General features: G+C 45.4%; 1 protein-coding gene across 2 annotated transcripts in view; it reads left to right on the forward strand.

Moving 5' to 3' along the window:
- Window positions 1-20454, forward strand: part of LOC126473970 (COP9 signalosome complex subunit 1) — a 91549-nt gene extending 71095 nt beyond the window's left edge. For both annotated transcript variants that reach the window (XM_050101355.1, XM_050101354.1), the window contains exon 11: window positions 19654-20454. In XM_050101355.1, coding sequence (XP_049957312.1) covers window positions 19654-19734 — 81 coding nt within the window. In that variant the 3' untranslated portion in view covers window positions 19735-20454. The remainder of the gene's footprint in view (window positions 1-19653) is intronic.
- The last annotated feature ends 4234 nt before the right edge of the window (window positions 20455-24688 follow it).

Consider the following 24688-nt stretch of genomic DNA (forward strand, 5'->3'; position numbering starts at 1 on the left):
TCATCATGCCCTGAAATGAGGGACATCATTCCCAAGACCCTTCCCACCCCTCCTATAGTGGTAGTCTTTCACCCATCCTATTCCACCCCTATGCTACTCTAAATCAAATCCCTGTGGAAGACCAAGGTGCAAGAACTGCCCAGTTCAACAACCCAGCACTTCCTATTCCACTTGTCACAGGCTTATTTTTCCCCATCAGATGCCAGGCCACCTGTGAAAGCAGCCATGTCTTACACCAGCTCTGCTGCAGTCATTGAACAGCTTTTCATATTGTTATGATGATCAACTGGCTGTCCACCAGGATGAGTGCCCATTCCCAAACTGTGGCTAAGAGCAAAGTGGAGCATCCTATGGCACAACATGCAGCTGAACATAACATGCTTGATTTCATGCTTCATAATCCGGACCATCTGGCCCCTCCCTCCACCACCACCTTTTCTGAACCCCGCAGATGGCGGTTATCATTACAGTACATGTTTGCACTTACGAAATCATTCCGGCCGCAACTTTTGGTGAGCTACTGTCTTCACACCCTCCACTCAACAGTTTCCACCCCTCTATGTCCTACCACTTCCTCCTAATTCGTGTCCCCTCACACTCGTTGTGCACTGCTCTGTGCAAACACACTCACCAATCTTTTCTGCTTCTCTGCTCCTCTCCTTTTCTGCTCCCCATTCCAACCCACCCTCTCTCCCCCACAGCCTCCAGACATTGCCCATAGCAGCCTTGGTCTGCCACCATCCAGTCCTTGCACACTCTGCCAGGCAGTGCTCACTTCTCTCTCCCTCACATGTACGTAACTATCTCTGTCCCACTCTGGATTGCTGCTTTCGTTTGACACAACACAGTTGCAGTCTGTGCGGAGATAGCGGTCTTGTGTGCGCGTACTTTGCGCAAAAGCTCAATTTGTAACAGTCTTTTTGATGTGCCTGTCTGGAACTGTGTGTCGTCCTTGAGCAGAACTCTATCCTTTCCATAATGTTGCTGATTTTCCAACCTGGACCTTCGATTGTTTGGTTTTAACAATAGATATTTGATTTAAAAACATTTATAATTCCATTAGTAACCACTGCATTGTATTGAATGTATCCACAGGCACTGTCATAGTTTCCAGAATGAGACTTTCACTCTGCAGCGGAGTGTGCGCTGATATGAAACTTCCTGGCAGATTAAAACTGTGTGCCCGACCGAGACTCGAACTCGGGACCTTTGCCTTTCGCGGGCAAGTGCTCTACCAACTGAGCTACCGAAGCACGACTCACGCCCGGTACTCACAGCTTTACTTCTGCCAGTACCTCATCTCCTACCTTCCAAACTTTACAGAAGCGTGCTTTACAGAGTCGTGCTGTAATATTCTTCAGCATCTTAATTAAAACATGCAAATGCTTTACCCATAGTCTGTTCACACAGTAATTGGCACCCTCTTAAAAATTCACACCTCAGAATTTCTTTTGAACTCAAAACTAGATGAAAATCAATCCTTTGTACACTGGCAGTCGATTTGTCTCAAGCTTGCTTCGCCTCCTGTCCGTCCATCATCCTCCCCCCCCCCCCCCCCCCCCCCCCCCCCCACACACACACACACACACACACTGAAAAACTTAAGTTGTGTAACTGACAGACTGTTGGAGTTTCTGAGCCTTTCATGATTTGCTGCCAGTTATCCAAAATTGCTCTTCCTTTAAAAGCATCTGTCCAGAAAATTTTTGATGTTACTTAGACTTCTAAAGGCACGCTGAATATTTTTGTAAAACTATGCATGGCAATGTGCAATCTCCTATTCCCAAGGAGTTTGTTGACAAGATTGTTGAATTACCAGATTTTTTTGTCATATATTATGCTATTTGATGTACTGTATCCAGTTTATATGTCACCCATGTACAGATAGCATGAAATGTTCTCTGTATGTCTGTTTTAATTGTTATCACTTTTGATAAGTGGAAAGGAACTAAGGAACTGCCCAGAGCTAATAGTCCTAAGAACTTACATGCTAACCATTTGTTAAATACTATAACAAAGCAGTGGGAATGAATCTGGCACTCAGATTCCATCTGGGACACTTAGAAGATGAAGATCAAATGATAAAATTTAGATCTTGTCGGGCCCGAGTTTCTCCTGGTGTATACGACATTCAAATAACTTACAGGAATGCTTCCAGAAGACGTCATCAACAACCACCAATATTTAGACAGGATCATACCTTGCCATTCTTGAAGTAAAAATGCAGTGCATGAGCTGAGCATAAATGCCACACATGCTCAAGACAGTCAAGCAAATCTGATGTTGCAGAACATTGTCTTGTCTCTGGTCGTCTTATGGAATATAACAATAATGGGTCACCAGCATACACTTCCAGCTGTTGGGATAGTGTTATTAAAGAAGCTGTTGAAATTAAATTCGCAATTAACCTTGCAAATAGATTGTAGTTTTGTTTAAATTCTGCATTGCATCCTCGTCTTTCCCTTGCTAGAGAGAGAGAGAGAGAGAGAGAGAGAGAGAGAGAGAGAGAGAGAGAGAGAGAGAGAGAGAGAGAGAGAGAGCTTTCTGGAGTTTTTCTGAAAACAGGTTTAAAATTCCTTTGCCCAGCTTATTTGCTGCAATTTTATCTTGAAAGTGGCGGGGTGTGCTCCTGTTGAAATATGGGCGGTTGTCAGCAATGTCACCAGGCTGCATTCCCGTAAGTTATTTGAATACAGGTCTTGTTGAACAGATGACACAAGAAGGAAAACTGTGCAGTAATAAATTATGTAAACATACAGCTGTTGTTTGCGTGGAAGTAGACCAACAGTGTGTTGTTGTGGAGAATGCAGATTGCCCCAGAGTGTACACTTCATTCACTTGAGACAGAAATAATTGGTTTACTAGTTCTGTAGCAAGCAGATTATAGTTTTAACATGGTAGCTTTAGTCATAAATGACCAGATGCATGTTGTGTAGCTATTTTCTTAATGCTGAATGTGATTCATATGGCAGTATCAGCTGGTTCTTCGCGGTATTGATACCACTGTAGTAGCAACCCACAGAATGTTCCTTGCTATAAATTCTTGAGTCATCTCTGTCTTCATTGTATGACCTGTCTCCTCGTTATACTCCTAATGTTTTTAATTACAAGGAAACAGAATGGCTGATTGGAACTTACCTTCAGGGTTCAGAATTCGAAGTACAGCTGAGAGACAACATTAAAGTAGGAGGAGGATGTTGACGATAGGTGGGCCGCTCTCGTCCTGGACTCTGAGTGAGCTTGCCCCTCCATTCTAACCTTCTTCAACCTACCCTTCTTTCCTCCATGAGTAAGAGACAAACAGTTCTGAAACCTAGATTTTTTTAAAAATATATATATATCCATAGGTGTCTACCGGCAGCAATTGGAATTTCACCTACTCAACATAAGTACAGGCCAGTTGTATATTTGGTTATACAGTAGTAGCATGTAATTTTAGTGTAATGGTCTGTGGTCTTAATTAACACTCAGTTTCTAAATCTACTATTATACCCCACAATTCACTTTAGGGTTTCTGAAGAATGCTTTGGCTGAAAGCTTATTTTTATAACAGCCTTTTCATTGTGCCTGGCAGCAACTGAGTAGCATTTTATCCTTTCCATAATATTGTTAACATTTCAACGTGGACTTTGCATTAGTTGAGTGAGGGTTTTGTAAGGCATCTGATTCATGGAGAAAAAACATTTCCTTAATGTTATTCCAATGATTCAGTCTGGCATCGGCTTTTCCCCATGAATATTTTCATGTGGTTCTCTTTGACATACAGACAGTTCGTGGTTCTTAGGTTTACATTTTTTATTTTTTATTAATTGTGGAGCAGAAGTATAACAGGACTTTCCCTAGATTTCTATACTGCATTGCATGTTACTTTTAACCTGTAGATAGCTGGTAGTCTCAGAACTAAGAGTTGATCGTCTGTAGGCCTTCATTACATTTCCTGCCATTGTGGCATTCTTACATACAGTGTTGTTACCTTTCAAAAGTCTCACAAAGACACAAAGGAATTACAGACATTGGCTGCAAATGGGCATTGATTGAAGACCACGGGGAAGTTGAAGATTCATGCCGGATGGGGATTTCAGCCTGGGTCTCCTTACGAATCAGACCTAAATTCTGACCTTATCCACACACTACTAATGTAGTACACCTTGCCCATTCGCCACATTCCTTGCAGCATTTCACTAATACCTGTAAGAGTTCGAGCCTAGCAGAACTTCCAGTGATATTCATCAGTTCTTGTGTGCATAAGATCTCTAGCCATGACAGCACTGATCCACATTTTGCAAATGTTGGTTTGCTTACACTGTTGATGTTTGGCTGAAAAGCCCTTACACAACTTCTATATAGTCCAGATCCTCTGCATGCAATTTCTATATGTTTGGAGCCATTAGGAAAGACATTCATGGCTGTCAATTAGCTGGTGGATGAAGAGGTTCGCATCCAGGTAGTCATGGTTCCATAGGCAACTGGAAACATTTTTCAATGAAAACACTGTCTTGTCTCATAGTGGGATAAATCTATTAACAGTTAAGATTATTACTTTTCCTTATTTTTTTTCTGTAAGTCTCATTTTCGTTTGACAACAGTATATGTGCATGCTGATGTTCAGAGGAGAGGTGGTGCATTTGCTGTTAGAAGAAAAAACAAACTTTAAAGATAAATGTTTTATGGCTATTTTGGATAGTTTACAAGGCCACATCAACATAGGAACACATATAAACAGTAGATAATATTACAAAATACTACAATTCACAAATAACTTTCAAGAAACTGTAACTTTTCGTGTTTGTCACTACTGCTGTTTAGCTTTATTGGTACGTGAACAGACAGATATGTAAAACACTGCCATAACAACCCCCCTTTTTACTGGAGGCTCCTTGGGAAAGATACATTTTTTGATGTATACTGACTAAGGAAAATTATGAATTTTTGTTGACTTAAGATAGCTACCTAAAAAGTTTGTTACACTTACTCTAAACTTTGCAATTGTCTGTGGTATGTGAAACTTATATCTTTGCTGTCACAAATATTTGATTGTTTCTCTTCTGAATACATAGTGATTTTTGAGGATGTGGTTTTGATGGAACCTGGGAAGACAGCTGCACCCCGCACCCCCGAGTAAATAGTGGATTTCGCTTCTATACAGTACTGATGTGAGAACATTACACGTTACAAAGTATCTTGTTTCTGAGCATAATGTCTGCCTGCCTCTGTAGGGTCCCCTCAGGGGGCTCAGCATTTAGTTGCTGGGTACGGGCCTGGCGACGCCAAGGTTCCTGAGCTGGGGACTGGGAAGCGCCACCATTCCTCAATACCGTAAGCTCTGAGCGTGCTTCAACAACCACTGTAAGGCGTGACGGTGGAACGTTGTACGGTACAGAGCCCGGGGATTTTGGCTTAACTGCCTGGGTCGCGAGGATGGTATAAACCTCTATAAAAAACCCTCAATCTCGAGGTGTGCTGCGCGCCGAGGAGGCGCATGGCTGTTGCGGTAGAACAGTTGCAAGTGGGCGACCTCTGGGGAACCTGCTGCCCCCCGATTGTATTAGGCTTACCCAGGCAAGTGGGGGGGACTCTGTCTGTATGGATATTCCTTCCCCTAGCTGCTCGTGGGACCACCATGAAACAAATACGAATAGTGCGCAAGCACGAGTCTCTACGAATGGAAAGTTCAATGCTTTACAGTATGACCCCCAATCGTTCCCTTCCCTGCCTACACCAGGGGAGGAACGGCAGTCTAAATTACCTGGTGAGACGTATTCTCCTCGATTTCTGGTTTGCAGCCGAACAGATGGGGACTCATTGCTGACCACAAAGCCTCAGTTTTTTGTGGAAAATTTAGAGGACAAGTTCGGAGAAGTTGAGGGCATGTCTAAAGTGAGGCCTGGAGCAATCCTCTTACAGACAGCATCCCCAGCACAGTCACGGGCATTGCTTGCCTGTGACAAGCTCGGTGATGTTGCAGTCTCCATTACGCCTCATAAGAGCCTCAATATGGTTCAGGAACTTAATTTTCATCGTGACCTGTTGTTGCAGTCTGACGAAGAGCTCCGTGCGAATCTGGAATGTCCACTTTGTACGACGTGACTTCAGGGGACCTATAGATAGTAGGGTCGCCACCGGCACCTTCATCTTGGCTTTTGAGGGAGACACCCTGCCCGAGAAGGTCAAGGTGATGATATATCAATGTGATGTTAAGCCTTACGTCGCTCCTCCCATGTGCTGCTTTAAGTGGTCGAGGTTTGCGCATATGTCATAGAGATGTGACGCCAACCCTACCTGTCAGGATTGTGGACGTGCCTCCCACCCCAAAGTCCCGTGTTCGCCGCCCCCTGTTTATGTCAACTGCAGACAGAAACATTCACCTTGCTCTTCAGACTGCATGGTTTATCAAAAAGAACGGAAGATTATGGAGTATAAGACCTTGGATAGTCTCGCTAACACAGAGGCTAAATGCAAGTATGACCGACTTCACCCTGTGCGCATTTCATCGACGTTTGCTGCAGCAGCTTCGATGTTGCCATCCCTGGCGACGAGCCCCCAACCTCAGCCGCTTCTTGTCGGCCCTCCAGCCCAGCCATCTACCGTATTTACTCGAATCTAAGCCGCACTCGAATCTAAGCCGCACCTGAAATATGAGACTCGAAATCAAGGAAAAAAATAATTCCCGAATCTAAGCCGCACCTGAAATTTGAGACTCGAAATTCAAGGGGAGAGAAAAGTCCTAGGATGCACCTTCAAATTGAAACAAAGTTGGTCCATTGTAATATGAGACTCAATTTAGGTCGAATGAAAGACGATACAGCTACAATAGTTTGGTTCGAGTAGTAAGCTTAGCAGTTAAGCTTTACCAGGTAGCCATTGCTATGCGTCAGGCGCTCCATCCGTATTTATACGGATACCCTTCCTTTTTCACGTGCTTCGTCTGGTTTGAATCGATTACTATTTTGCTTTGATCTGATAAGTGCCGTTTTCTTTGTTATAGGTGTTTACATCACTATAAGATGAAAATGCATTACTGTACTGCGTCATGCATTGTTTGTCGCATCTGATAGTGCGTGGTTACGGCCTGTCGCCGCCCGCGGCATGGCTTGCTTTTGTGCGCGCTACCGCCGCTTACGATTAAAAAAAGAGAGGAATTGTCTCATTAGCGAAACAATGGCAAGCGACTGCTACTTGTTGTTACTTACACTGCTGCTTTCTTTGATAATGATCAACAAGAACCAAATAATAGACTGCGTATGATAGAACATGTTCTGAACGAGAGTTAGGCGAAAATTTTTCTCCATTTGAAAATCTTTGCGGCCGCTTCTTTAGTACATCAAATTCTGCACAGAAATTAGTCATTTTAGATTTAAAAATCTAGACAGTTGCCGTGCTTCATTTCTGACTGTATCACTATGAGGCATAAAAATAATACGAATATAAACAGGACATGATACGTATTTTCTTCCGCGTTTCCTGTTGTCTCACTCTAGTTTTGTAGTTTATTAGGCAGACAGGATTTAAATGAGATAGCAACAAACATGAAAGAATACATGGCAAAATGTTTATATTCGTATTATTCTTATGGTGAAGAGAATACTGCATGTGATTCGCATTTCATCAGGTTCCTATTAGCAACAGTCTTGCCAGTCGAATTTTCGTAGTACATTGAAATTCTGCTACTTTCGAAGATGAACAATACGGAATTTGTATTTACTTCGTTGGATAATGTATGAAAATGCAGTGGTCGAAACTCAGGGCGGAGAAAAAAAAGCTCGTCTTCCACCCTTTTTTTATTTATTTACTGACGCAGAGGTTTTGGCGCCAGTATTTATCTCGTTGCCTACAAAGCATGCCTGTGTAGCGCTACATATATTCGATGGCAGAAATTAGTTGTGGCGGCACCTACCAACATTTTTCAGAACTTCCGCTTGCTTTGCACTCGATTCTAAGCCGCAGGCGGTTTTTTGGATTACAAAAACCGGAAAAAAAGTGCGGCTTAGATTCGAGTAAATACGGTATTCCTGTCCCCCAGGTAGTTGGGGAACACCCTCTTTCGTTGCTCCCCTGTTATCAACATCGGGAGTAACAACCCCTCCTTCTTTGGGGACTTCAGTCCCCACCTCTGAGCCGGAGAAATGCCTGCTGCCTCCGGCTCCCCTCGCGCGGAAGGGATCGCTTGGTGCCCTCCCTTCCACAGTTACTGGTCCTCCAGATGTCAGCCAGTGGCTGAAAAAGCCACCACCTGAGGGCCGTAGGGCTTCCAGGTCTTCCTCGGTCCTTGAGACTGGGTCGGAAAAGCCCACCCAGCCTGATAAAACGAAGGACAAACGGGACCCTACCAAAAAGAAGAAAAAGCAAAAGGAGAAGGACATAGAGACAGGAAAGTTCCACTGCACCTGAAGATGATGTAGAGCATCTAGCGTCCCCTTAGGAGCTAGATGTTGCTCGACCCACAACTCCTATGGAAGTGGCGGTGAGCGCTTCTAAGGCATAACATATCACCCCCCCCCCCCCCTCCCACCACAGGTTCTTTCATGTCTTCAGTCTGATACTATTATCCTTCAATGGAATTGCTGTGGTTTTTTCCACCACCTTGCTGAGTTGAAACAGCTTTTGTGCCGCTTCCCTGGCCCTACAGGAAACATGGTTTCCTGTTCGGCGGACCCCCTCCCTCTGTGGCTACCGGGGTTACTATAAGAACTGCGTAGAATATGACAGGGTGTCTGACAGTGTCTGTGTTTATGTTCTTGCCACTGTTCCTAGTGCCCCATTGTCACTTCACACGGCTCTCAAGGCGGTGGTTGTTAGAAACCGGGCAGGAATGGAGCTTACCATCTGTTCCCTCTACCCCCCACCCCGTATAAGATTGTCCCTCTTGTCGACCTAGCTGCCTTGTTCGCCCAGCTGCCTCCCCGCCATTCCTTCTTTTGGGGGACTTCAATGCCCGCCACCCTTTATGGGGTGGGGCCCAGATCTCGGGCCAGGGTAGGAACGTTGAGGCCCTCTTGGCACAGCAGGACATCTGCCTCCTTAACGCTGGTGCTCCCACATATTTTAGCTTGACTCGTGGCACATATTCGGCCGTCACTATGGCCATTGTTTCTGCTGCCGGGGCAACTGTCCCCTGCTCTTCCAGTACCCTAAGGCGTAAGTCAGTCCCTTGGTGGACACCAGAGATTGCAAAAGCTATCCGGGACTGCCGACGAGCCCTGCAACAACACCGGTGTCATCCTTCCCTAGAGAATCCGGTTGCCTTTAAACGGCTGTGGGCCCGGGCCCGGCGGCTAATCCAGCGGAACAAACAGGACTGCTGGGAATGATATGTTGCCACCATAGGTTCTCGCACCTCCCCATCTCAGGTGTGGTCGCGGGTTCGGCGCATTTTTGGCTTTCGTTCTCATGCGTCTGTCCCTTGCCTTTCTCGTCGGGGTACACTTTGTACTGACCCAATTGCCATCGCCGAACATCTGGCAGAGTACTTCACTCGTATTTCCGCGACAGCAGGCTACAGTGCAGAATTCCGCACCATTAAAGAGCAGGCTGAGCATACGCAGTTGTCGTTTCACATGCACTGTTAGGAATGATACAACACCCCGTTTAGTGAATGGGAGTTCCAAAGTGCCCTTACAGCTTGCCCCGATGCCTCTCCAGGTCCAGACCGAATTCACAACCAGTTTCTTCGCCATCTCTTGACGCACTGTCAGGGTGAATTACTCGCCCTGTTTAACCGCATCTGGACTGAGGGTGTTTTCCCAACTCGTTGGCATGATAGCTTTACCATCCCGGTGCTGAAAACTGGTGCAGATCCGCTGGTGGTTGATAGCTATTGCCCTATCAGCCTTACCAACGTTATGTGCAAACTCCTGGAATGGATGGTGAGTCGGCGGTTCATGTGGATCCTCGAAGCTCGGGGCCTCCTCGCCCAGCAACAGGGGGGCTTCTGTCAGGGCCGCTCAGCGATTGACAATTTATTCTCGCTAGAGTCAGCTATTCATACAGCTTTTACTCGGCAAGAACATCTAGTTGCTGTTTTCTTTGATCTTCGGAAGGCATACGATACCACCTGGCACCATCATATCCTTGCTACGCTGCACGAATGGGGCTTACGGGGTCCACTTCAGATTTTTCTACGGAATTTTCTCTCCAATCGCTCCTTTCGAGTTAGAGTTGGCTCATATTTTAGCTCTACCCATATTCCGGAGAATGGTGTCCTGCAGGGCTCAGTTCTCATTGTTCCCCTCTTTTTGGTGGTGATTAATGGTCTTGCGGCAATGGTGGGCTCATCGGTCTGTTCCTCTCTATATGCTGATGACTTTTGTCTTTATTACAGTTCCTCAAGCATCAGCGTCGCTGAACGGCGGCTGCAGGGAGCTATCCGTAAGGCACATTTTTCGGCATCCAACCATGGTTTTCAGTTCTCAGCCTCTAAGACCCGAGTGATGCATTGCTGTCGTCGTCGAATGGTCCACCTCCATCCAGAACTCTACCTTGCCAATGAACTCATTCGTATTGAGGAGACGCATCACTTGCTTGGCATGCTGTTTGATGCTCAGCTCACTTGGACACCTCATCTTCGCGAGCTTAAACAATGGTGCTGGCGGCACCTCACCATCCTTCACTGCCTCAGCCACACCGTTTGGGGGGCTGCACGAACAACCCTCCTACGTCTCTATAAGGCCTTAGTCCAGTCCTGTCTCGACTACGGGAGCGTGGTGTACTACTCAGCAGCACCTTCAACGTTGCACATCGTCGACCCGATTCTCAATTGTGGTGTCAGACTGGCGACAGGTGCCTTCCGCACTAGCCCAGTGACTAGCCTTCTTGTAGAAGCTGGAATCCCTCCCCTACGATTCCACCAACAATAGTTGCTTGTGTCATACATTGCCCGTGTCCATGCCTCGCCCGACCACCCAAACCGCAGGCTCCTTTTTCCATCTTCTGCACTCCCCTCCACACGATCGCGGCCTAGGTCGGGTCTCCCGATCGCGGCCCGCGTTCGTTCCCTTCTCTCATCACTAGAGTCCTTTCCCTTTCCTCCATCCTTCCGGCCCTCTTCTTCTACCCCTCCAAGTCCTCCGTTCCACCTGCCAGTCTTCGTCAAAAATTCCTGGCTCTTCTTGCCTTGTTTCGCAGTGCAGTCTACATCGATGGTTCTGTGGTCGATGGACGCACTGGGTTTGCTTTCACCCACGGCGACTAAGCACTCGACCACTGTTTTTCTCGAGACGCTTTCGTGCGCGGTATTAAAGATACTGTTCCTGCTCTCGCAGAGTGTGGTCGTTCAGCGACGTTTGTGTGGACCCCGGGCCACATCGGCAGTCCAGGAAATGAACGTGTCGATCGGTTGGCCAAGCAGGCCACCACTTAGCCATCCCTGGAGCTTGGTCTTGTGGAAAGAGATCTCCGGTCAGCCCTACATCGCAAGATCTGTGATGTCTGGAGCTCTGAATGGTCTGTCTTGAATACGCCAAATAAGCTCCGCATGGTCAAGTCGTCCACGGCTGTATGGAACTCTTCCTTGAGGGGCACGCATAGTGACTCAGTTGTTATCTGCCGTCTGCGAACTGGACGTGGTTGACCCACAGCTATGTCCTTCGTCGTGAGAACCCGCCCAAGTGTCGCTGTGATGTAGGGCTGACAGTGGTCCATCTTCTGATGGACTGCCCCCTTTTAGCCCCCTTGCGGCAGTCCTTTAATTTACCAGCTGCACTTCCTGTAATTGTCAGTGGCGATGCCTCTATAGCTGACTCAGTTTTACGTTTTATCCATGCAGCTGGGTTTTATCACTCGCTCTAGTGTGGGCGCTCTCGCATGATTTCTCAGGCTGCACCCACTCCAGTGACTTTTAATTGTGACGTGGATACCAAAATAGTGTCTTTTATGGTAACAAGTTGTGTTGGTACCTCTATCAACACTCTCCAGCTGGAGGTTCTTCTTTTGTAGTTGAGAGGTTGACCTTTTACCTGATCCATCAACCACTGTAGTCTGTTTTACTCTAGTCAACTATTTGCTCTGCTCCTTTTAAGTGTCCTCTATTTTGTGTTACTGCAGTGTTCATTTTAGCTCTGTACCCGTTGGTGTTCCCTCTCTCTGGGTGCAGAGGTTACGCTTTTACTGTAAAGGCCTTTTAGAAGTTTGTCTGTTTGGAACAGGGGACTGATGAACTCCATGTTTAGCCCCCATCAAACCCCAAAACCAACCAACCTCTGTAGGGTAACTACCCTTCAGGAGAAGTTAAGATTTTGAGTAATTTATTGCTTACTGATGGCTCGGGAATGGAGACAAGTTTTAATTTTTATTTTTACTTTTTGATCTGCTTTTGCTTATGGTCATTAGAAATGTGTTCTTTACACAGAGGAATGGTTACTAACTGTGCTCCCCTGATTATCGCGAGATGCTCAGTTGCTCAGAAAACAAGAAAAGTAAAATACGAGCCATATGTCTTCGTTGTTAGGTTGCTATGACTATTGATTTAAGTCTGTGTATTCTACCCGTGCCATATACAAGCAACCCAGCAGGCCAAGTGAGCCCATGTGAAGGCAACAAGTGCCAAGTGTACATCTCAGATCGGCTAAGCTAACTGAAAACAGCAGAGATTTGGCTCGGTGGATCAGCATGTGCTGATAATCCAACTGGACTGGCAGAGTACACCAGTGCTTCTCTGAACATCAGCATGCACATATACAGTTGGCAAACGAAAATGAGACTTACGGAAAAACAGTAAGTAAAAGTAATAATCTTAACTGTTAATAGATTTATCCCACTATGAGACCAGACAGACAGTGTTTTCGGTGAAAAATGTTTCCAGTTGCCTATGGGCATAGCTAACTATGGTACATTTCAGTAAGTTTCTTGATGGTGATCCATTTACCTACACGCATTTCCTTCCCCTCCTTGCTCCTTTCCCCTCGCCCTCTCCTCTCCCTCTCTTGGTGTCCTTGCTTACGTTAGCCCCCGCTATCCTCCTGGTTCTGTTGGTTTTACAATTCGGCTTTGTTGCATAATCATTTCCGCCTTTTGGCATTCTTTGGTCCCCCTTTGGGGTTTGACCTCCATTACAAAATTTCTACTCTGTAGTGTGAGCCATTTGGGGAAGAGCACCTTACCTAGTGTCTCCGACGTGCGCCCTCCTAGTACATTCCACCTTTTCTTTCACGTCGTTGTCTGATGCTAGGGTGCATAGCCAGCACGGTAGCCAGCCCGTGTGGTACGGTCGCTATGTACCCTTTTGGTTGAGCCCCCTGAACACAAAGGGATCAAACTTCTGATACCTGAGCTGTGACCACCTCATGCATGCCTTGGAGTGGTTGCTCGTCATCCTGGAGCATCGGAACTCTCGGCAATGGCCGCCTTGCCAGACGGCCCTTGCTGTGGCTGGGTGGCGCCTGTGAGGAGAGCCCCTGATCGGAGTGGTTGGTATCAGGGCAGACGCTATGCAAATGAAACGCATACGGGTCCAGAACTCTGGCCGTTCTTCTGCAGCCATCTCTCTGCGTGGAACTGATTCCTCAAGTTCTGCTTCTCTTGCCCCTTCGGCCTTCCCTTCCATGGCTACCCCCTGGGAAGAGGGTCAGGCCCGTCGGCTAGGGGCGAAACCTTTCCTCTGTTATCTAGTTCGCACCAGGACCGATGGAGATACTTTCACCAATGCCAAACCTTTATTCTTTGTGGAACACATTGAAGACAAGTTTGGCAAAGTGGACTCCCTGAGCAAGATGCGGTCGGGTTCGTTGCTGATCAAAAGTGCTTCAGCTGCCCAATCTGCGGCCCTTCGTGCCTGTACCCATCTTGGCGCAATTCCTGTGTCCATTACCCCTCACCAGTCTCTAAATATGGTACAAGGTGTGATTTTTTTTCACAGGGACCTCATCCTTCAAACTGATGAGGAACTTCGGGACGATCTCGGACGGCGGGATGTTCACTTTGTTCGGCGTGTTCAGAAGGGTCCTAAAGACAATCGCATTGATACTGGTGCCTTTATCCTGAAGGGGATACCCTCCCTGAGAAAGTTAAGATTATGGTTTATCGATGTGATGTGAAGCCGTACATACCACCTCCTATGAGGTGTTCTAAGTGCTTGCGTTTGGGACAATGTCTTCCCGCTGTTCACAGGCCCCTCTATGTGGTGACTGTGGACGTCCACTCCATGAGGGGAGTCCCTGTGTTACCCCTCCTGTGTGTGTAAATTGTCATGGTAGTCATTCTCCACGTTCACCAGATTGCCCAGTATATAAGAAGGAAAAGAAGATACAGGAGTATAAGTCCCTCGATCATTTAACTTACACAGAGGCCTGTAAGAAATATACACATCTTCACCCTGTGTCCATGACATCTAGTTACGCCTTGGTTACATCTTCACCCCTTCCTCCCCCTTCCTTACCCCCATCCCCGGACCCCTCTCTTCCCCCCCTCCCCTGTGGCTCCCACACCTTCTCCTCTGGGTGCTGCTCCCCCTCCCCAGCCGGAGAAGTGTCCCACTCCTTCGGCGTCTGCCAGTCAAGGGCACCTCTCCCGGGATGCCCCTTCCCGGCACCTTCCAGGTCAAAGGTCTGCTGCCGCGCGACGACCGCGAGAGCCGCGGTCTGTCGGCCCCCAGGTCGCCCGGTCTCTTTCTGTTCCTGATCTTGCTGCAGCTGGCTCCTTTATGCCACACAGCCCTCCTCGATCTCAGCCTGAAAAGAAGAAGAAACATAAGTCCCGGGACAAAGAGCCTCTGGTGTCACCGGAGGTCCCTTCCCCGATTTCACAATCAGATGCTGACCTATCGTTCATGGATGTCGCCCCCTCCTTGTCGGTGACGGGTGGGGACCAGGCGGTATGACTGGCTTTAGCGTGTTCAGCCCCCATTTAAATCTGTGGTTCTCCAATGGAATTGTAATGGATACTATCGTCACCTTCCGGAATTGAAATCCCTTCTTTCTTCTTACTCTGCAGCTTGTGTGGTTCTCCAGGAATCTCATTTTACTGATGCTCACTCACCGACCCTTCGTGGGTTCTGTGTTTTCTGTCGAAATCGGGTCGGACCCCTGCGGGCTTCTGGTGGCGTCTGTACGTTGGTCCGTACAGACATTGCTAGCACGTGGATTCCTCTTCAAACTACACTGGAAGCGGTTGCTGTTAGGGTGCACCTAGACTCTGCGGTCACAGTTTGCAATCTTTATCTCCCTCCTGACAGGACTCTTACACCTGCTGCCTTAACTGCCCTTCTTCAGCAACTTCCTCCTCTCTTCCTCCTCCTTGGGGATTTTAATGCTCATCATCCCTTGTGGGGCAGTGCCTTTCCATCTAGACGAGGTCTTCTTATAGACCAGTTTATTGCAGACCACGACTTTTGCCTTCTTAATGATGGCTCCTCTACTCATTTCAGTGCCAGTCATGGTACCTTTTCTGCCATTGATCTTTCTCTTTCTTCTCCCTCTCTCCTCTCTTCATTACACTGGTCGCCACACGACGACCTTTGTGATAGCTAACCTGCTAACCTTGCTGTCCCGCGCTCATCTGGACCATTTCGTCGCCGGCAAGTCCCATGGTGGAGAACGGCCATTGCCACTGCCATCCGTGATTGCCGTCGAGCTTTGCAACACTTTAAGAGGCACCCATCCGTAGCCAGCCTTACTACCTTTAAACGCCTCCACACTAAAGCCCGTTATTTAATGAAACAGAGCAAGCGGATATGTTGGGAACGATTCGTTTCTTCCCTTGGTTCTACTGTCCCTCTGTCACGGGTATGGGCTACACTTCGCTGTCTCCAAGGTTGCCATCGGCAGTCCACCCTCCCAGGCCTTCACCTCCCAGATGGCCTTTTTACGTACCCATTAGTTCTTGCAGAACATCTTGCGACCCATTTTGCAGTGGCATCAGCATCAGCCTCCTATCCGGCTACTTTCCTTCGCCAGAAACAGCGGGCTGAAGCTTCCACCTTATGTTTTACCCCTTGTGAGTCAGAATCTTACAACGAACCTTTTACTGAATGTGAATTTCTTTCTGCTCTATCTTCTTCTCATGATACGGCCCCTGGCCCAGATTCCTTTCATAACCAACTGCTTCAACATCTCAGTGCTCCACAACGGCAACATCTTCTTCGGGTGTTTAACCGTATCTGGCTCCAGGGTGACTTCCCTTCTCAGTGGAGGGATAGCATCGTGGTTCCTGTCTGTAAGTCTGGTAAGAACCTCCTATCTGTTGACAGCTATCGGCCAATTAGTTTGACCAATGTTGTTTAAGTTACTTGAACGGATGGTAGCCCGTCGGCTCAATTGGGTCCTCGAATCTCGGGATCTATTGTCCCCTTACCAGTGTGGCTTTCGAGAGGGACGGTCTCCAATCGATCATTTACTTCGCTTGGAATCCGCAGTTCGGCAGGCTTTTTCCCAGCGCCGCCATTTGGTTGCAGTGTTTTTTGACCTTCGCAAGGCCTATGACACGGCCTGGCGCCATCACATCTTACTTACCCTTCATCAGTGGGGTCTTCGGGGCCCACTCCCAATCTTATCCGCCAGTTCCTGTTCCATCGGTCATTCAGAGTTCGAGTTAGTACTGTTTTTAGTTCTCCACGGACCCAGGAGATGGGCAGCCCACAGGGTTCTGTCTTGAGTGTCCTTCTTTTCCTCATTGCTATCGATGGACTTGTGGCCTCTGTCGGTCCTTTGATCGCCCCTGCCCTGTATGTGGATGATTTCTGCATTTGGGTTAGTTCCTCCTCGATGGCATCTGCAGAACGGCAGCTCCAGGGGGCTATACGGCGTGCCTCTGCATGGATCCTTTCACACGGGTTTCAATTCTCTTCTTCAAAATCGCGGGTGGTCCACTTCTGTCACTGTACTACGATCCACCCTGATCCAGAGCTCTATCTCGATGCACAACTATTGCCTGTGGTCCCACAGTTTTGTTTCCTGGGTCTTCTTTTCGACAACAAGCTCACTTGGCTGCCCCATATCAGACTTCTGAAGGTAGCATGTTTCCGTAAACTCGTGTCCTTCGCTTCCTTGCCCACTCCTCTTGGGGTGCGGACCGTACCCTCCTTCTCCATCTTTATCGTGCTCTAGTTCTGTCTCGCTTGGACTATGGTTGTCAAGTTTATGGTTCAGCTGCTCCTTCCACACTGCACGTGCTGGATCCAGTACACCATCGTGGTATCCGTTTGGCTACCAGTGCCTTCCCTACTAGCTCTGTTGATAGTCTCCTGGTTGAAGCTGGGATCCCCCCCCCCCCCCCCCCCCCCTTTCTGTTCGGCGGTCCCAGCTTCTGGTGTCTTATGCACTCGCTATCCGTTCCTCTCCCACTCATCCTTCCTATTCTATCCTGTTCCCAGACCATGGACGTCGCCCACCCGACTTCTGCCCTCAGGCGGGTTTACTGGTTGGGCTCCGCCTTGCGTCTCTTTGCTGTGATTTTCAGCTTCCTTCTTTGTCCTGTCTTCCTCGCTCCCTCCCCTCCAGCCCCCCTTGGTTAGTTCCTCAACCTCGAATTCGGATGGATCTCTGCCGAGGTCTGAAAGATTCCATCCCCCTGGTGGTGTTCCGTTCCTTTTTCCACTAAATTTTATGGGAGTTTCGGGATGCTGTTGTTTTTTACACTGATGGCTCTAAATCTGCTGATCATGTGGGGTATGCCTTCACGTCCTCTGTTGGAACGGAAGATCATCTGCTGCCACCTACATGTGGGGTGTTTACTGCGGAATTGATGGCAATTTCCCAGGCTCTTACCTTTATTAAACAGTCCCAACACAACTGCGTTTTGTTATGTACGGACTCAACGAGTGGCCTTCTTGCTATTGACCGGTGTTTTTCAGGCCATCCCTTGGTCTCTGCCATCCATGACCATCTCGCTGATATTCACCGTGCTGCTTGTTCCATTGACTTCCTTTGGGCCCCTGGCCGTGTGGGTATCCCGGGTAATGAGCTCGCTGATCGTTTGGCTGGGGGAGCAGTCACTTACCCCCGTTTTCTTTAACCCCTCCTGCAGCGGATTTACGGCGTCACATCAAATCCAACTTCACACAGTCATGGGCCAATTCTTGGGAGGCTACTCCCCTGTCTAATAAACTTCGTGCGATTAAGATGACACCAGGACTGTGGCGTTCTTCCTTTCGCCTCTCCCGAAAGGACTCGACCACACTGTGTCATCTCCGCATTGGTGATACCAGGCTGACCCATGGTTTTATTTTGCGTGATGAGCCACCCCCACTTTGTGGTTGTGGAGCCTTCCAGTCAGTAGCCCACATTTTGGTTGCATGCCCCCTTCTTTTGGCCCTGCGTGATAAGTACAGACTCCCCCACACTTTACCTTTGATGTTGGCTGACGATTCCCGGATAGTCTCTCTGGTTCTCGGTTTCCTCCGGGAAAGTGGTTTTTATTCTCAGTTTTAATGTTTTTAATCTCTCTCTGCTGTTGGGGCAGGGCGGTGAGTGTTTGGGTGTCTCCCACTGTAAGCCGTGTTCGGAGATTCCCGATTCACCTCCCTGACCGAGATCTTCTTTTCTTCCCCTTTTACTCTGTTTTGACCCCCTTTCTTTTTTTAAGGATTGGTTAGTCTCCTTTTCCCATACGTACTTCTACATTCTAGCGGTTGCACGTTTTAAGTCACAGGTGGTCTTGCCTATGCTGCTTCAGCGTAGCGTTGGGTTCGTTCTCTTGCTGACTTCCCTCATTTTGTTTTTACCATTGACAACATGACTGCCCTTTTACGTTTTTAGCCTTTTCCCTTTTATTGTTCTGACTTTCCTGAGATGTCACATTAGCGGAATGGGTCACATTTGAAACAAGGGACTGATAACCTTGCTGTTTGGTCCCTTAACCCTCAAACAACCAACCAACCTACACGCACACACCAGCACATCCTGTCCCAATGCTTTTCTGGGCTTATCCAACCCTGTCTGAGGCAGGGTCACCTGTGAAAGTTGTACTATCGTAGACTAGCCCCGATATAATTCTTGCACAACCTTTTGTGTGAGTGTGACCATCAACTGGCCATCCTCACAAATGGGTGGCCACTGCCCAACTGTGACTGAGAGCAGTGGCAGAAGTCACAGCTGAGCACAATTTGCTAGACTTGAATGGCTACTGCACAGTCTGTACCATTTGGATGTCCCACTCTCACTATCAGCTCCCCAGAATTTTATAGCTGGGAATTGTTCTTCAACATAATCTTTGATCCATGCCTGTCTCCACCTCTGTCACTATTATTCTGACTCAAGTAATCTAAACCCACAGTGGTCTCTCCTCATAGTCTCTCTCTTCCATGTTCTATCTCCCCTTGCAGTCCACTCCTGCACGTACTTGTGTGCCACACATAACTCTCACTGCTTCCTACAGAGGGAGCACACCATTACCGCAGGTGTGTGTGTGTGTGTGTGTTTGTGTGTGTGTGTGTGTGTGTGTGTGTGTGTGTGTATAATGCCCTTTAGCTGAGCAGTTCGCCCTTTACACATGCCCCTTTTTTGTCTGTAAAGATATGACCTGTGTAAGTACTTCAGGTGATTTAATTCACTTAGACAGGAACACACACCTGATTTGGTTGCATAAGGCATACCTGAAAGTGTATAGCAACATTCACTTACTCTGAGAGAGCCATGTGGAACTATTCCTTTATGACTGATGTTATCGTAAGAAATTATTAACTGTGTGTGTGGTTCAGTCTGAACTAAAATGGATTTTATTTTCCAGAGCCCACAGAGGGAGACCACTCAAGGTGGGGAGATGGCTGTCGCCCCAGGAAATAGCACCACTCTGCCACCGAGGAACTGAACGAGACAGTGGCAAGACTGTTCCATACTGACTCGAGATAGCCTATGGAGCTGCTGTGGACAGTGTTCATAGGAGTCGTGCTGTGCTGCTACCGATGAGGGTGTATTTAAGTGTGACTGTGGGGGCCGCTGGGTTGGTGCAGCACTAAAAGACATAATATGCTATTCCATTTTTTACAAGCCATTGGCTACAGCGAGATCTTTGCCTGGGTTTTACAAGGCAGTTGATGTGATTGTTATGATGACTTTCGAAACTTGTTGTGTCATGTGAAATCAGCACCGCAGCCTGTAACATTTACTAAAGCAGATTAGTGCGATTAACTGGTGCACTGCCAGTTGCATTCTTCGACTTTGTTTTGAAACAAGACTTGTGCTTATGGGCTAAATACAAATTAAACATTATGTTGAGACTTTTACTATGTTCAAATATGTTTATGATTTCTTAAGTGCTCCTGTATCCATTTTACAGTGTGAGTAAACGGGTTAAAATAAATATATAGAACAGAAGGTAGGTAATATTGCAAAATCTACAGCACTCGTCGAAGCATCTGTTACTGCAGAGCAGTGTGCAGGTGTGGGAATTTTCATCCCGTACTTAGTTAGTGCTACTTTGGGACTGTTGATTTTAAAAGTGTGTATTGCTGCTATAATACTATGTACATGGCGTGTTTTTTAAAATAATTACTGTTTTTACATTAAACAAACAGTGCATTTTTTAAAAGATTTTTACCTAAAAGCTTGTACCTCAGTCTATTCTTCAACACAATATTTGGCCATATTATGGCACTTGGCATGCCAACCACCAACTTACGAATCTGGTTCTCATAATAATCTGCCACATGATTTTCTAGCCACTAATGAACACAGTTTCTGGTAGTTTAGATGTTTCGTAAGACTTTCACTAAGAACTCTTGTTGAAACCTGAGAATAAGACAAAATCATAAAATGTCTATTGAACTTTCACGTCAGATTCAAGTCATTTAAGATGATTACCCTCTTCATATTTGAGTGGTCTTTTGCCAAAATGAACTAAGTGACAGTTAGTTTTGAGAAATAAAGGACTGAAGTTAGGAGTTCACAGCAACTTATTTATTCAAAAATATTTATGTATATACATGTGGTCTGGCGCATAATAGGTGTGAAAAACTTTTACAAGCATTTTGAGCCTTGCAGCACATCATTTGATTACAGTTTGAAACTTAAAACTACAGAGAAACAATGTAAAATATCCATGTACGTCAAGTTATTTTGTTGTCACATCACATTAATACACTTCAGTACGAAATATAAAGTAAAGTTTTCTTGTTTTTGTATTATATTCATATATAGATCTATTTTGCAACTGAAACACACAGATAGAATTTCAGAATTTATGTAATACAGCATTATTAAGCAATTTTTGGAGTTAGGAGAGAACATTGGAATATACTTAAGGCGATGATTATGCTTCCCCATTACTCATCTTCTTCATTACTGCCACTGCTCATTCCTGATACTTTAGCCATTTTGAGACCCTTATAGAATTCATGGTATATTGGGGGTATGTACATTAGAAGGCTCTGAATATCTTTCAGTTTCTCAGGGCATAGAGTGCGCCCTAATGGATACACCGTAGGTAGTGTAATTTGACTGAGAGAACAGTGGCGAGCTTTTAAGCGTTTATTTAAATTCACTGAAGAGTATTCTTCCATGTCATTGTGGCTGTATTTGTACTCAATTATCCCCGGCTTCTCTTTTGAAAATCTCATTTCCTAAGCCGTTCAACCTTTTCTCCAGAGAGACTTACTTTTCTGTTAGTCATTGCTTTTTCGAGTAGCATAGTACTTTTGAAGTCACTACAATCCATTTTTACAACTTCAAATTCACCTTCCTTCACTCTGGCATTCTCAATAATACAATAAAGCTGTTCTGGGGCAAATCTGGATAATGCCGTAGTTTCCTCTCTGTATCCCCAAAATCACTGTCATTCAGAAGATACGAGTGACCAGGTTCAGCAAATTTGTGTGTAATTTCCTCAATATTAGTTTTGTCACTCTGAACCAAATACATCCAAATTGTCATAATTTTAAAATTCCCGTTTTGCCCCCACACGAATCCGACCATACTACCATCATGGCACCAATATCATGAGATTCGACATACTTCAATACACAAGAGCCTACCTCTTGAGCTCCCCTTGAAGCAATACTTTCATTCCAGCAATGCATTACTGCCTTTCCACTTTTAAAGTCTTGAATTCCATGATTAAAGCAGGAGAGTTGACGATTATAGTATGCAACACCTGTTGTCAATTTTGGCAGCAGTAATGCTTTCTGCAAATCAAATGAAGAAACTGTAAGATTATCTTCTGTCTTTGAGTTCTCCATATCCCTTTTCAGACAATCTCTTGCAGCTTCAGCCTTCCTGTGGTGCAATTCCTGCTCCTTTCTTAATCTTCATAGCTTCTCAGTGTCTGCCTCACCAGCTCTGTCTCCTCCGCTGTAATTAGCATGTTTAGCCTGTCGCATGTTTGACGTGTATCCTTTTGAGGAGCCTTGAAACTGAGGTTGAAGTCTCGTTTAAATAATTTTTCGTACAGCGATTGGCTGGGAGGTTTAACATTGCGATCTTCTTCTTTCAGCTTATCAATGAATAATCTGTACATGAAACTAAGATTAAGTCTACTGTCCTAGTACTTTTTGACAAATCTCTTCTGCAGTAGTGACTATGTACTGGGAAAACTATTAATATGATTATGGATGTGAATAATAACTGAGTCAGCACTTTTGTTATGAGGTACGTGTTTTCCACACTGGTCACATAAAGAGCTTGTCTTTGCTTTGGCTATGGCTATGGCTCGATGCACTCTGCTGCCAGAAATCTGTAGTGTCTTTAGATCAGTTCCTTTGCACGCCTTCACATCATTTCCAATCGCACTAGGAATATAATAGTTCCTAGAAAATTTCCTCTTGTCGGTTTTAGAACACTTCCTTTTGATGGGAACATTTTTAACTGAACCATATATTATTGATGTCTGCACATCCCAAGACCCACTTCCATAAAATGTGTCAAAAGTTCTTTTCTCCTCGCAATTTATTTTTTGCCAGCATTTTTGTCTACATGAACAATTAAAATCAACAAATGTCTTTCCTGGGACAGTCTCCCCTTTACTGTTAATGTAAGTTTCCCCACTATTAGGCTTCTTCTTCCTTAGGGTTTTCTTCCATTGTTACCCATTTCCTTTTATTTCTTTTATTGCCAGAAATTTCATTTTCATCTGAAAAACAAATTACTTAGATCTATAAATTCGTTTTCAAAACTGATTTATTAAGAATGCCAATCATGATACCAAGTTGCGATATTCCATTTCATTACTTTGGTAACTGACAAATATGCAAAATACAATTCTTTCAGGAACTCTTCTGCCAGAGTCAACCATCTCAACATTAAATCGCATTTCACGCCCTAAATAAAGAGGCATTTCTTTCCACGGGGTCAATTTTTCTCTCCCCTCATTTATGGCAGCACTGGCCGAAATATCGACACACACACTCACTATCGATTGTGCAGTGACCTTAGATTTATTACTTGTAGTCTTGATTCATTCTGGCATGTGAGGTAAACAACATAACCTCCAATTAACGAGTTTATTCTATAAACTAAAGTATCACTAGTTATTAAAAGCCACTTACCATTTGATGATTGAGAGGCACCATCACTAGGTTCATATATGTCAGAAGAACTAGAACTAAACCACTCATCTTCACAATTATCATCGTTTTTTGCCATTTTTCTTGAACGTGTGCTTGGGCTATATACCGTGGTAGCCATCTTGTGATGTCGCATGGTTCACTTTGGAATAAGAGAATGAATAGTACCAACCTTCTGCCAAAGAAATTCCTTGCTACAGCAACAAAACGAGGTGAGTTGTCAGACAGTTCGTTTTGTCATAAGACAGAATAAAACCCTATCATTTTAAAATGGTGAAGAACTCAATTTTTTTTTTTTAAATGTCATTTAGTTCATTCTGTCATAAGACCGCTCATTTCATCATGAACATTTTTGCAGCCATTTTTTATTGCTCCAACCTTATTCCTTCCATTCCAGTGCTAATGGCATTTTCTCCACAAACTTCACTGAACTGCTGGGGAATTTTGACCACTTTGACATCTTTGGTAGGCAGAAGAGAGTCGCTAGACATACAGGACACTCAGTGGGATTTTCAGTTCACACATTCGATGTAAATAAAGCTCTATGCTTCTGTAGTGGTGTGTCTGGGTAGCCAGTCAATGCAGGTAGTCAGCAAGGATTGCTGACTGCAGTATTTAAAAAATACCCTTTAAAAAAAAAAAATAGAAGGAAAAAAGAGTTTAATTCAACTGGGAACGATTTTCAAGATATTTAGATTCAACATCACAACCTTCTGGCTCCTAGTCTAAGCTCTCCTCACAATGCTGTTTGTTCAGTTAGTAAGTATGCTCTCCTGTTCTCTCTCAAATAATTTTATTGTTTTATCTTTCTTGTAACATTTTTGAGGTATTTCATATCCAGTACTTACAATTAATACAGTTAAGTTCCTCAGTTAAAATTCATTGAAATATTATCATCAGTGAGCATTTTCAAGCAACCAGTTCTTTCATAAGTCACCACCTATCGGTGTTAGCTACTTAACCTTCCAATAGTATCAACTGTTGTGATTCTTCATTAGTGCATTAACTACCCTCAAGTGGCAAAGAGTGCGACCCTTAGAGGCAGTGCAAATTCTAATATTATTGAAGGTTTATTTGGATATTGGATTATGTTGATATTTATTTATTTATTTACTTATTGCATATCCTTCCACATGAAAGAAGGCAGTTTGCTTGCTATCACCCTCCCCCCACCCCCCAGAAATAAAATGGACCTGATGAATGATGGAGAACATTTAATTTGTGCTTGGATACAAGCAGGCAGCCACTGAACTAGAAATTATATGT

This window comes from Schistocerca serialis, chromosome 4, assembly GCF_023864345.2.
Source record: "Schistocerca serialis cubense isolate TAMUIC-IGC-003099 chromosome 4, iqSchSeri2.2, whole genome shotgun sequence".
Classification (NCBI taxonomy): Eukaryota; Metazoa; Arthropoda; class Insecta; order Orthoptera; family Acrididae; genus Schistocerca; species Schistocerca serialis.